The sequence below is a fragment of the Trachemys scripta genome, chromosome 1 (genome assembly GCF_013100865.1).
Source record: "Trachemys scripta elegans isolate TJP31775 chromosome 1, CAS_Tse_1.0, whole genome shotgun sequence".
NCBI classification, from domain to species: domain Eukaryota; kingdom Metazoa; phylum Chordata; order Testudines; family Emydidae; genus Trachemys; species Trachemys scripta.
Genome location: NC_048298.1, coordinates 301,559,088 through 301,573,586, shown reverse-complemented (window position 1 = coordinate 301,573,586; position 14,499 = coordinate 301,559,088). Strand labels below are relative to the sequence as shown.

Here is a 14,499-nt window from a genome sequence, read left to right as displayed (position 1 = left end):
TCGAGCTAAAGACCATCATATCCATGACCATTGCCTGAACCCAGTACTGATCCAGCCCGGTACCATTCAAACAGGGTATGTAGGGTATGTGTAGGCCTTGGGGTCCTCAGTATTAGTGAGGTTCTTACCCACGAAAGCTTATGCTCCCAATACTTCTGTTAGTCTTAAAGGTGCCACAGGACCCTCTGTTGCTTTTTACAGATTCAGACTAACACGGCTACCCCTCTGATACTCAACTTCCCCACTTCACTTAGGGCACAGTCAGTCACCTTTATGCCACCATGTGGATTCGCCCGCACCATGTTCTTTGCAATGGACTCGGAAGCAGACTGCTCATCTAAGGTTACCGCTGAGGAACAGACAGCACCAGCATGACCCCGTGTTTGCCAGACATCTTGGCATCAGACCTGTCGTCGTCTTCCCCTGAAGATCATAAACTGTTTCAGGACCTCATGAGACTGGTGGCAATATCCTTAAATATCCCCACTGAGAAGGCGGTAGGACACACCACAAAAGCTTCTCTGTATTTTATGCTCATCAGTACTGGGACATATAGCGATCTCTATCAATAAGGGGCTATTGGAACCTGCAAAAGCGCTTTGGCAGACATGCCTCATTGGCACCAACATCCAAATGAGCAGACGATGGTACCAGCTCCTGGTTACCAGGTATGAACAATTTTATTCCTGCCCGGTAATGGATCTCTGGTGGTTACAGCAGCCACCAAAAGAACTCATCAGGGCCTCCAGAAATTGACCCCAAAAGTCAAGAAACCAAGCCTATTGAAGTATTGGGCCGAAGTCCTATTCTACTTCGAGCCTCCAGATGAGGATCTGGAATGATCAGGAAGTATTTGCAAACTATGACCATATGAACTGTTGTGTTCTAAAGTGTGACAGACTTCCTCAGGACTTGACACTGTCCTCAGCCAGAATGGTCTGAAACACTTATGGTGACCAGAACTGTTCTGCGGGCTGCCTTGGATATGACACATTCAACTTCCAGAGCAAAGTCAACCCTTTCTCCAATTCAGACCACCTGATCTCTAGGGGGCACAGATTCTGGTTCTTAAGGAGGAAACATTTTGGTCACATCTCCCTGCACTGGCACTGGCCAGAGAGCACATTTGACTCGGTGCCTGAGGACAGGATACCAGTTACTTTGTGTTCTCTGCCCTCTCTTTCATTCGACAACAATCTGGCTCACTTCCAACAGACCTGGTCCAACATCGCCTGAGACCATTTGTTTTGGAGGTGGTCCAGAGAGGCTATGCTATCCAATTCCTCTCCCACGAGATCCTGCTTCAACAAGAAGTTCAGTCTCTTCTGCCTCTGGGTGCTATAGAAGTTCCCCCTCAGCACAGGGGCAAGGGATTCTATTCAAGGTATTTCTTACACCCAACAAGTCAGGGTTGGGTTCTAGACTTCAGAGCTCTCAACACTTATATCAAGAAGCTCGCACTCAAGCTGGTCTCCCTCGCATCCATTATTCCTTCCCTGGACCAGAAAGACTGGTATGCTGCCCTCAACCTCAAGGATGTGTACTTCCATACTGCAATTCATCTGGCTCACAAGAACTTGCTAAGATTTGTGTTAATCCACAAACATTATCGATACCAAGTATTGCACTTCAGGCTTTCTACAGTGCCCTGCGTTTTCACCAATTGCCTCATGGTGGTAGCAATTCATCTGAGGAGGACCAGCATCTAAGTCTTTCCATCCTTGATCAGGGGCTGGCCGGCCTGGGTCCACTCTCAATCTCAGGTAAACAAATACGAAAAAATCTACAATTAAATCCCATCCAACCTTTGGAGCCAGGCTCAGTGTGGACACAGTGACTGTCTACCTGCTGTCCAACAGGTTTTGGCCTATGCAAGATCTTGGCTCCCACCTCCTGTCTCCACCCACTCACATGGATAAGGATCTGCCTCCAGCTGCTGGGTCTCATGGCAGCATCTACATTTGTTACTCTATACGCAAGGCTCTTGTTCCAGTCATTTCAAACATGGCTTTCCCGAGCTCGCATTTCAAAAAGACGCCACCTAGACAAACTGATGCTTCTCTCCCTGACAAATCTCCAGTTTCTGGATTGGTGAAAGGACCAGTGTAATGTATGAGGGGCATTCCATTCAGCTCGCTCCCACCCACCCAGACACCCGCCCTCAGATTCACTACCAATGCTTGATGCTTGGATGGGCCACACACATGGGCAAACCTTATGGTTTGAGGTCTGTGGTCTACTACAGAAAGGGCTTTGTTTATCAATGGTTTAGAATTCAGGGCTGTGTACAGAGCACGTATAGCCCTTCCTTCCAGACATTCATGACTGCTCAAGTTTGGAAACATGGCAGCTGTCTTTTATCTGAACAAACAAGGAGGGGCCAGATCCCTGACCTTATACAAAGAGGCCACTCAGCTCTGGGATTTTGCCATTCAGCACATTACCTTGTCAGTAATCTATTTCTGGGGGCTGATAACATGAGGACAGATATCACAGAAGACTCTGTTCAGGCTGACTAACAGTGGTCACTCCAGAAGGATATTCTTCAGGACATCTTTTGCCTTTGAGGGACTCCCCACACAGATTTCTTTGTGTCTTCAGAGAACAAGTGTCCTCATTTTTGTTCATGAGGAGGCCACATCCAGGCAGAGGCCTTCCTCCTCCCCTGACTATTGTATGCATTCCTTTCCATCCTGCTGCTGCTTCTAAAGACTTTGTGGAAGATCAGACGAGAAATCCAGGGTTACCCTAATAGCCCTACTGAGGCCCAGGCAAACATGGTTCGGGGACCTCCACAACCTCACCGTTATCCCCAGTTCCCCTATCCTAGATCGCCAACCTTCTAGTCTGCAATGGGGTCGCTGTCTTGCCTCAGAACCATGACTCCCTCCACCTGATGATGTGGATGCTTGCTGGTTGATACCGGTGGAGTTGGCCTGCTCGCAGGAAGTCCTGAGCATCCCTATTAATCTCAGGAAGATTGCACTAGATCCCACTACCTCTCTAAATGGACTGGTTTACCAGTGGGCCTTATGACATCAGACTTTTCCTATGCACTCTGGAATACAAGAGATTCTGATTACCCTGTACATCTGAAGAACTCTGGTCCCTCACTGTGCTCACTCCAGGTTCACCTTGCAGCCGTTTCTGCAGTCCACCTCCCTGTTGACCAGTTTTCTCCCACTTTATGATAAAAAAAAAAGTTTAAGGGTATTTTGAAGATATTCCTGTTGGTCAGAGATCAACCCCAACTTTGGATCTCAATTTGGCCTTTTCAGAGTTTGACACCCACTCAACTAATGGCTGTATGCGCTTTATGCACTACCTTTCAATGATGATGGCCTTCCACTTGACAATTACATCTACTAGGAGAGTTGGAAAACTGCAGACATTGATGGGAGGGGCACCTTGTACCATCAGTCATAAAGACAAAGTCTTTGAGACTGTATCCCAGATTTCTTCCCGAGGTAGTGTCTGAATTCCACATTAATGAAACCATCCACTTACCTGTATTCTTCCCCAAGTCTCACGTGGGCAAATCGGAGCAGAGGCTGTGTGCTCTAAACGTATGCAGAGGCATTTTATTCTGCCTGGACAGAACAAAATTCTTCCAAAAATCGCCTGGTTTTTTTCTTGACTGTGCAGAGGTTCAAAGGACAAACCATCTCTACTCAGAGAATTTCTAAGTGGATCGTTCAATGCGTTGGATCATACTACCAACTATAGTAGCCCAACAGGTGCATGGCCAGCTCACCAGAGCTCAGTCCATCTCTGTGACTTGTTTAGCACACCTTCCTATTTGGAACATCTACAGAGCAGCAACTTGGTCATCCATCCCATTCACAAAACATTATGCACTAGTACAAGCAGGCAGGGGGGTGATACAAGCCTTAGAAGATCTGTCTTGAAATCCATTTTTACAGAGACTCCTTATAACAGCCCTTGTAGGGGCTACTGCTATGGAGCCCACCTGACATACAATATGTATGTGGGCTATCACTTGAAGAAAGTGATTACTTACCAGTATGGTAATGGATGTTCTTTGAGATGTGTAGTTCATAACATGTTTCACATCCCACCTGCCATCCCTGCTACTTCATAGTCCTGATGTCAGATAGTGGCGAAGGAACTGGGCTCAGTGGGGTGACTCCCCTCTTATGCCCTTGTAAGATGCACCAGGGAAGTGAAGGTGCATGTGGTGGCCCGTGAATGCTGCTGACTAGAAAGTCTCTGACGCATGCGCACTGGATGTGCATTCACCTAACGTGGAATATGTATCTGGACTACACATCTCGAATATCGGTTTCTGTACAGATCAGTAACAACGTAATCCTTTTTGTTTGTGTAAGTCCTAATCCTTTTCTCCAGGTTGTTTAAGGTATACTAATGCTCACTGTGTCTTGTAAAGCTAATGTGGTCTGTCTGGAGATTCTCCATTTAATTATTTAGAAGTGTCCTCAGTTCAGACTGATAGATCACTGAAACCTGCCAACAACTTCTTAATCAGCTGTAATGCAATGAATAAAACATACACCTGAGGGTCCCCCATAAGTCATATAATGCATTGCCTTGTCTTCATTTACTATTTTATGCGTGTGGCACTTCTGTCATATGAAGAATTCTGTTTGATGCTACTTTTCATCAAGGTGTTAAGTGACAGGATGTATATGATTAGAACCTGCACAGAATAAAATGCCACTCTTACACTAACCTCACCTACCTGCCCTGTTCAGTAGTTTCAGGCATTAGGCCCATAGCCTCTCTCACGGGAAATTACTCAAAGATTAAAAGGCTCGATGTTTTGCGATTGCAAACCTTTTTTGGAAAGAATCCATAGTTTTTGGCAACTGAGATCAAGCGCTGGTTTCACGTGATTGATTAGGGTTAATCAATCTTGCATTATTCTATTGTAAGTGTCAGTCTGACAGTGGATAGTTTGGGTTATGAGATTATTGTATTTGCACCTCCTTCTCTCTGAATGCCATAGCCTTGCTGTTTTACTACTTCATTTAAAAAAACATACTTTACCGGAGGATCTTCTTGGTATAACAAATAATCCTTGATAAATCATCCAGTAAATTATAGCTGGAAGACTTCTCCTATTTGTCACCAGTTCATTCACTCTGCTGGGGTGGGATGTGGAAGGGGGTGGATGGAGAAAAGAAAACTCCTTCTTTCAAAGCTTCTGATGGCCACAAGAAAGGATCTTTCCCTTCTCGAGATAGAATTCTGCCCTGGCACTCTCCCTTTGTTAAAATTTAAATTGCAAAATAGAAATAGGCAGTTGAATGTTAAGTGTTAATAAAGATGCATGTAATTCCTACCAGTTGCTACTAATATAGACTTCTGTTTTGTGTACACTAAACATATCTTGAAAAATTCTATTGATAATGTGGGCTTTAAAAAGCATTTATTTTAGATACTCATTTAAAAAAACAACTATTGCAAATACTTTTTAAAAGTGCCATAGTAAAGTTTTTTTTTTTTTTTTTTCCTATTAGCAAGCAGATCTGATCTCACTAGGAAAAGTTGTGTTGGCGTTGGCTTGCAATTCTTTGTCAGGAATTCAAAGAGAAAATTTGCAGAAAGCTATGGAACTGGTGACAATCAACTATTCCTCTGATCTGAAGAATCTGATTTTGTAAGTTCAGTATCATAGCATGGATTGAAGCATGTTTTTGTTGCCGCTTTTTAAGTTGAAGGAAATTTATTAATAGCAAAACATAAATGCAAGATAATATATAGCTGAAGGTACCAAATGAATAGTTCATATTTTCGGACACAAATAAGAGCTAAATTCTGTAGAGTGTCTTAAGATAATTTCAAATTAAAAGTACAGCATTAAAAAGTGGTATTGAATTGCCTTCATAGTAGATAAAAGGGGCCAACAAAATACATTACCCTTGCTATTCAGAGACAACTTTATATATGTTCTACGGTATCTGTAGTAAATATGAACTCCCATATTTCCTCAGTAATTGGTGTTTAAGGTGTTGTGACCAAAATATCATAAAATCTTGTTTCAAGAGTCAGAGAAATAGCATATGAATAATTGGATTTGCATTAAGGTCTTAACTTTTGTGTTCTACCTCTTTATACAAAGTATAGGCACACTTTTTAGTTCCTGAAACTGTCCGGTTTTTTTTAGTAGGGTTGCTGCCTTTCTGACCAGAGAGATAGGGTTTGTTTTTTTGTGTTCATAAATGTGGTCACTATTTTCCTCACCAACCCTTACAGTCAGAGAGAGAAAAAATGGGAGTATTTGTCCCCTGCTCCTCATTTGAAAAAAACATCTCTTGAAAATTTACAGTCTGCATATATCTCCTACTTTTAATCCTGCCCTTTCTGGCATTGATCTACTTCTGCACTGCCATGTGAGTACTCGTTAGCTTATTGAGTGCTTTGGAAACACAGCATATAGGTAAGTTACAACAAGCATTTTCTCTGCTGCTTAACTACTGCTGCTTGACATTGATATAAGAAAAACACAGTGGCAGCTTCAGAGCCAGATGCATGTTTAGTGCTCAAAATAGCATCTGAAGCAGAAAATAGGATCTGGTTAAAACAATATGGTGGCATCTCTGTTTAAATGTGATGTGTTCAATTAATCTATTTGTTTTTTTGGTAGGTATTTGCTGACTGACCAGAATAGGCTTCGCAGTGTAAATGATATCATGCCTATGATTGGTGCACGATTCTATACTCAACTGGATGCTGCTCAAATGAGAAACGATGTTATAGAGGAAGACCTTGCAAAGGTAAATCATTCCGTGGTAAAAGGTTGAACATAAGTATCCTACGGGGGATGTAGATCTACAATCTATAAAATTGAATCCTGTTCTTGTTGAGCTCTTGTTGAGTTTTGTCATTGACTTTTTGAGAACTAGAATTTAGTGCTAAATAAGAAATTCTAATGTTGAAATAAATACAGTATCTCAATAACTCATGTCTTTGGGGACAACGAAAGCATTTGACTGACCTGGGTGCTGGCTGTGTAGTCTTAACAAGTCAGAGCTTGAGGTCTGCCTAATTGATTGTGAACCTAAAAGCCTGATGGCCAGCTCTCTGAGAGGTGGTTAGTGCATGATAATGTGGGCTTTAGCTAAAGCACCCAGACTTCTGCTGAACCAAAAGACTTAGGAGAAGCTAAGAGGCATTCTCTGTGCATTTAAATCCTTACCTTATAGAATGAAGTTTCCTTTTCTGATTGAGTAGATATGATCTGCAGCACTTAAAAACATTTTCAATAGTTTGTATTAGAAATTGGCACAACTGCAAATACTACCTTTGTTTGATTCCTCAGATTCAGATTCCATTACTCTTCTCCTTACCCCATATTAATTCCTTTTCAAACAAATGAAAAATAGTAGAGCTACTGGCTGTCACCCTCGCATCAACAAAATCAGTAGCTCATACTGTTCTACTTAGCAATACATGTCTTGATTGAATTTGATTGGCTATTCGCTATACAGCTTCCAGGAGAAGTGTACATTCCTAATACTATATAATACTGCTATAGAGAGGGTTTAACTCTTCCTACTCTGATTACAAATCCCCAGCAAGATTCGGACCAAGATGCATGGTAGGAGGCTTTTGCGTCTTCCCTGTCGCGTGACAAAACATGGACTAACTCAAATCTTCAGTCAAAGTGGGATATTAAGGTTTTAAGGCAGGGGTCTCAAACTCAAATGACCAGGAGGGCCACATGAGGACTAGTTCATTGGCCTGAGGGCCGCATCACTGACACTCCCCCCCGCTGTCCCCGGCCCTGCCCCCACTCCACCCCTTCCCTGAAGTCCCCACCCCAACTCTGCCCCCTCCCTGCCCCCAGAGGGTGCAGGAGGGGTGTGGCGGTGGCTCAGGGCAGGGAGTTGAGGCGCAGGGTGCGGCAGGGGGCTCAGGGCAGGGAGTGCAGGAGGTGTGCAGGGTGCAACAGAGGGCTCAGGGCAGGGAGTTGGGGTGTGGGGTGCAGGAGGGGTGAAGGGTGTGGCAGGGGTGCAGGGTGCAGCAGGGGGTTGGGGTTTGGGGTGCAGGAGGGGTGTGGGGTGCAGCAGGGGGCTCAGGGCAGGGGGTTGGGGTACAGAAGGGGTGTGGGATGCATCAGGGGATTGGGGTGCAGGCAGGGGGATCAGGGCAGGAAGTTGGGGGGGGAGGGGTGCAGGAGGGCTTTAAGATTAAGCTAGATAAGTTTATGGAGGGAATGGTTTGAGATAACGTGATTTTAGTCAATTAGTCAATAACGTGCCATCACTGGTAAATAGTATCAATGGTCAATGAGGGTCTGGCTGGAGAATCTTGCTTGCATGCTCGGGGTTCTACTGATCGCCATATTTGGGGTCAGGAAGGAATTTTCCTCCAGGGTAGATTGGCAGAGGCCCTGGAGGTTTTTCGCCTTCCTCCGTAGCATGGGGCAGGGGTCGCTAGCTGGAGGATTCTCTGCGACTTGAAGTCTTTAGATCACGATCTGGGGACTTCAAAAGCTGAGTTAAGGGAAAGGGGGGAGGGGGTCAGCTTTTGTGGCCTGCATCATGCGGGAGGTCAGACTAGATGATCATAATGGTCCCTTCTGACCTTAAAGTCTGAGTCTAGGAGGGCTTCGGGCTCCAGCCCAGAGCCACTTATCTAAAGCGGCTCTGGGATGGAAGTGGCACACACCGGGGCCACGGCAGACTGACGGCCCTGGTTCTGCGCCCACTCCCGCTCCGCGAAGCAGCTGGAACCATGTCCCTGCATCCCCTGGGGGAGGAGGGATGCAGGGCTCTGTGCGCTGCTTGCCGCTCCTACAGGTACCTCCCCCGAAGCTCCCATTGGTAGGCTGGAGGTAGACTAGGAGGGCGCACGGGCCGCTTGGCGGGCCACAGGAAATAGCCCCATGGGCCGCATGTTTGAGAATCCTGTTCTAAGGGCTTAAATCACAACTTTATGTCCTGTTTCCCTTAATCCCACTGCCCATACTGAGTTTTTTTTAAAGGAGACAGTATGGCCTAGTGGAAAGAGCATTGAACCAGGATTCAGGAGATCTGGGTTTTGTTTCAGATCTATGAAATATGAGTACCTGCATGGCCCCTCAATATGCCAACATTTTTATGGCTGACCTAGAAACCTACTATACAAACCCCGGTGCCAACTCTGTCCACATATCTATTCCTCCGCTCTCGTCCCCTAATGCCCCTACTCTACTTGCACTACACTGATGACATCTTCATCATCAAGAGACACTATCATAGGACCTAACCACATCAGCCACGCCATCCGCAGCTCGTTCACCTGCACACTACCAATGTGATATATGCCATCATGTGCCAGCAATGCCCCTCTACCATGTACATTGGCCAAACCGGACAGTCTCTACGCAAAAGAATAAAATGGACACAAATCTGACATCAGGAATCATAACATTCAAAAACCAGTTGGAGAACACTTCAGTCTCTCTGGTCACTCAATAACAGACCTCAAAGTGGCAATTCTTCAACAAAAAAACTTCTAAAGCAGACTCCAACAAGAAACTGCAGAACTGGAATTAATTTGCAAACTGGACATCAAATTAGGCCTAAATAAAGACTGGGAGTCGTTGGGTCATTACAAAACCTAAACTTAATTTCTCCAATACTAATTTCTCCCTACTGTTACTCACATCTTCTTGTCAACTGTCTGTAATGGGCCTCTCTTACCACTTCAAAGGTTACTTTTCCTCCCTTGATATCCTGCTGTTAATTGATTTATCTCGTTAGACTGACCTAACACTTGGTAAAGCACCCCCATCTTTTCATGTATTTATACCTGCTCCTGTATTTTTTTACTTCATACATCTGATGAAGTGGGTTCTAGCCCACGAAAGCATATGCCCAAAATAAATTTGTTAGTCTCTAAGGTGCCACAAGCACTCCTAGTGTGGGTTTTTTTATTATTATTATTATTATTATTATTATTATTATTCCTGGCTCTGTCACTGGCGTGCTGGGTGCTTCGGTTTCCTCATCCGTAAAATGGGAATAATAAAACTGACCACCTATGTAAAGCATTTTGAAATCTACAGATAAAAGGTGCTATGTAATCATTAGGCATTATTTTTTTTTATTTTTTTTAAATTTATATATTTTGCATGCAAAACTTTGTAACTGGACAAAGTAGGAGGCTGCACTGCCACTCCATAATCAGAGATTAATACAGTTACAGGAGCAATACAAACTGTTCCACAGTATTCTTGGAGACTGAGGAGTATAAATCTTTTTGTCCCTTTTCTTCTTGTCTTTCAAATCAAGCTGTCACACTAATGTATTACAGTATGACTTCATTTGCCAAATTTAGGACCCAGTTCTGCCAACCTTACTCATGTTGGGTAGTAAATTACTTCAGGAGTAATCCTACTGAAATCGGTGGCACTGTGTGTGAAGTAAGCTACGCCACATGAGTGTGGATGGCAGTAACTGAGTCTTGAGATGCTTAATAATGGCATATTATTAGAATCTTTTATCCTTCTGGAAGCCTGATTTGAAAAGCTTCTACTTAAATAAAATATTCATGTATCCACAATGTATTGTAAACTAGGATACAGTCAGAACAATTTTTTTCTCACTCTCTGTGGGGATGGAAAGCAGTATGTGACATGGATTATCAGCTATATATGTAATAAAAAAAAAAACCCCAAATTGCAGTGGTTCTATACTTTGTGTTGATTTTGTTGCTGTCTTTGTTTGAGATGGTGTCAGGATTTCAGCTACTTTAATTATACACATTTGTTTATAGCTTTCCTCTTGAACAGATGTGCTTTGTCTAAACTGGTCTTGGATCTGATACTTATTAGGAATTTGGTTTGCAATCTGATTTACCAGTGTTACCAAACACCTTTTACTCATGGTAAATGGTACTAATGGCCAGCCAAAAAAAAAAAAAAAAAAGTGTGAGAAGAAAACAAAACAATCTAAATTGAATGCCCAGATAACCAAGATAAAAGAGGAGGGGCATGAAGCAACTAGGAAATTTAGCATTTTCTTCTTCTATGGTCCTGATGTCCAGACCTTGCTCCTGTTCCATCTTAAAACCCAGTATACTTTCTTTAAAATAGTCACCCTATGGTATCCTATACCAATGGGGTAGTTGGAGTCTGCGTCAGTGCTCCATGAGGCAATGAAACTGATAGTCTAGCCCTTGCTGGGGTAGAAACATGGCCTGGGTGCTGGCCAGACTGGAGATTTGCAGGAAGAAAATGAAGTACAAAGATCAATAACACTATGACTTTGGGTATGCAGTGCCATGTGTCGATGAATCTATTTCTAGAAAATGTAAACCATCTTCATTGAAATTAATCTGATGGGTCTTTGCAATTTTGTTGCACAAGATCAGTTTTGCTGCATTGAGGCTTTTGCATGCACCAGTGTCTTAAGTTTTGTGTTTCTTCCCAACTTTAAACTAATCATACATTTCTTGTGTTCTAGGAGGTGCAGAATGGAAGGTTGTTTAGGCTTCTAGCAAAATTGGGAACAATCAATGAGAGACCAGAGTAAGGGATGAGATACTTTTTTCATAGTTCAATCTATAAAATCCAATTTATAATTCAAGATTTCTACCCTCACAGATATGATCTGAATAATCCTATCTCCAATTATGCCTCTGAAGAAGTAAGAAGTAAAGACACCTTGAGGCAATGAGTTAAAATTCTGATTAAAATAGGAATATTTTTCTTTTCTTTAAGTTAGGCTATCTTAACATATATATTGTGTTTCTTTACGATATATTTAGCATATATATTGTATTTGGGGTTTATTATGCTTGAGAGCACGTATAAAGGCTATGGCTTACCTCAACACGTAATTATAGTAAAGTGTTTCAAAAGTTTGAATGGGCATAGTTTTGTGCTGATTATCTGTCAGATACTAATATGAAACAACATACTTTTCACTGGCCTATTTTCAAAATCAGTTAATAGACTGTTAGGTAACTGCAGATTTGAGTTACCTTATAACTGGTTTTTAGCATTCGGCTGGTAACTTTGATGGTTTTCCTCCCAGTCCCTTTTCTGCAGGCTTTTAGTAAACATTTAACTTCAGGTACTTTAGCTGAGGAACTCTGGATAAAGCTTCTTGTATCTTTGTGATAGGAAGGAAATACTACTACTTGGTAGTAGGTTCATTATGTAGCAGAGCTTAAATAGACAGTGTTTATTCTGAAGAGTTAATGAGCATATGTATCTCTTTAACTCTTCATTGCTAATGTCAAGCTTTGTTTTGCACCAGATTTCAGAAAGACCCAACTTGGTCAGAAACTGGAGACCGATATCTACTGAAGCTCTTTCGGGATCATCTTTTCCATCAGGTGACAGAAGCGGGCACTCCTTGGATTGACCTCAGTCACATTATCTCATGTCTTAACAAGGTAACTTGTATCTGTGTTCTTTCTTTAAAGAATGATTTGATGAAGCTTTCATTCATGTGACGTTCCACTGTTGAAAGAAAATGGATGCGTCACTCATATGCTAATTCTGTTGATTTAGCTGATATTTTTCTAATCTGATGAGAAAAGATTATCCAGTAAATTAGCATGTAACCTTAATGAATATTTTAATTAGAAGTACTAAATTGGCAATTAATTAAAGAGTGATGTACAGTGGCCCCTTTTTATCATGCTAAAGGATAGCCTAACGGGACCCTAAAAGTCCTGTAATCAACTAGGTATGATTCTCCTGGCACAAGCATAGTGGAAGACCACCATAAGGCTGTCTCCTGAAGATCCCCTCACACACCCTACTATTGGGGGTTTGCCAGGGAAGGGCAGGACTGGGGGTGAAAGGGTTGTATCTGGAGGGGTGCCACAGCATGCAGTGCTGCACAGATTCCAAGACACCATAGCTTGTCTAAGTTATGCTAAGAGAAGAACAGGAGTACTTGTGGCACCTTAGAGACTAACAAATTTATTAGAGCATAAGCTTTCGTGGACTACAGCCCACTTCTTCGGACGCATCCGAAGAAGTGGGCTGTAGTCCACGAAAGCTTATGCTCTAATCAATTTGTTAGTCTCTAAGGTGCCACAAGTACTCCTGTTCTTTTTGCGGATACAGACTAACACGGCTTCTACTCTGAAACTTGAAAGGTTTTGAGAGGGTTGGGTCTGCAGAGCTAGAGATGAAGCCTATTAACGGCTGGTAAATCAAGGACAGAGTATAATTTTTCATGTGGCTAAGGGTGTGGATGTGGTCACCCACAGCAGAAATGCATCTTTGTGTTGAGATCCCAGGGAGGAGGGGGAAATCCCAGAAGCTAAGAGAGACAGAGAAAGTCTCTTTGACACCCCGGCAGGAGGGAGAAGCAGCGTGTCTCCAGCAGCAAAGGGAGGTGCCGAGATGAACTCCTGCAGCAGTGCCCTCAGAGACANTCGCCCGAAAGCTTATGCTCTAATAAATTTGTTAGTCTCTAAGGTGCCACAAGTACTCCTGTTCTTTTCTTTACGGATACAGACTAACACGGCTGCTACTCTGAAACCTAAGTTATGCTAGAGTCCTTTCCAGCCCCCAGACAGCTCAGCAGTGGTAGGGTGCATAACTGGTTTAAAGAGGCTACTTGCAATATTCTAAGATTTTAGTTGCATCATTGGCAAAACTTTAGTTGAGCACTCTCATGAATGCAGCTGAGGAAAATCTTTGTCTTATGCCATAAATGAAATAAAGAACATAAACTTATTTTTTCCCTGCAGCTTGTACTTCAACTTTGCAGATGTTTTACCAAACCTTAGCAATCCAAAACAGCCTTTCTTTTCCAGAAAAGTTTGACCATACTCAGATCCTTAGATACTAGCAACTACTAGTTAACTTCAGCCAAAACTTCCACTAAATTATTGGTGGCTCTTCACCTATCTGGCCACTGGGTTACTCCCTTAATCTCCTTTTACTTTTAATTTCGTTTTATCAGTCCCTTTAAATCCTGATTTAAAGGGATTGATGAGGCTAAGTAAAAAGATTATTAGGGGAATGTGTGCTAATGGCCAGGTGAAAATTAAAGGAATGTATGCTGATGCTCAAACAGGAGGTGAGGAGCTACAGCAACTTTGGGGGATGTAATTCTGTAAATCAGGGGAAAGAATATATTGCAGAATATTGTGTGCTAGAAACTTCTGTGGCTTATCCTCAAAACAAATGGTTGGTTCTAGGGTTGTGGACCCATAATGCAAAGAATCACTATCTAGGGTTGAAGGACCTCAATATCTTGGCAGCAAAGGCACTCTAAAAAGCCCTCGTAAACTTCAGAAAGCAGCATGTTGGAAAACGGATCCTAGTAAAATGGGGTATCTGTGCTTCATACTTCGCTCTTGAAATGTCCTTGTTAGATTCAAACTTATTCAAGTATCATAAGGAGAAGGAACTTTTATATCAGAGTGCGACATTTTTGTGCACCTATTTACCTAAGGACCAGTGGAAGAAAGCCACATGTATTGAGGTACATGGTCAATAGCATGGCTTTGTTTGTTATTTATCTGTAGTGTTTCAAATCCAGTAGGATAACTCAAATT

At 42.7% G+C, this 14,499-nt stretch overlaps 1 protein-coding gene across 1 annotated transcript in view; it reads left to right on the top strand.

Moving 5' to 3' along the window:
* The window catches only part of PAN3 (poly(A) specific ribonuclease subunit PAN3), a 114,497-nt gene that overhangs the window by 94,972 nt on the left and 5,026 nt on the right, over positions 1-14,499 (top strand). The window contains 4 exon segments of the mRNA XM_034758696.1: positions 5,502-5,641; positions 6,629-6,758; positions 11,436-11,500; positions 12,234-12,372. Of these exon segments, the coding sequence (XP_034614587.1) occupies positions 5,502-5,641; positions 6,629-6,758; positions 11,436-11,500; positions 12,234-12,372 (474 nt within the window).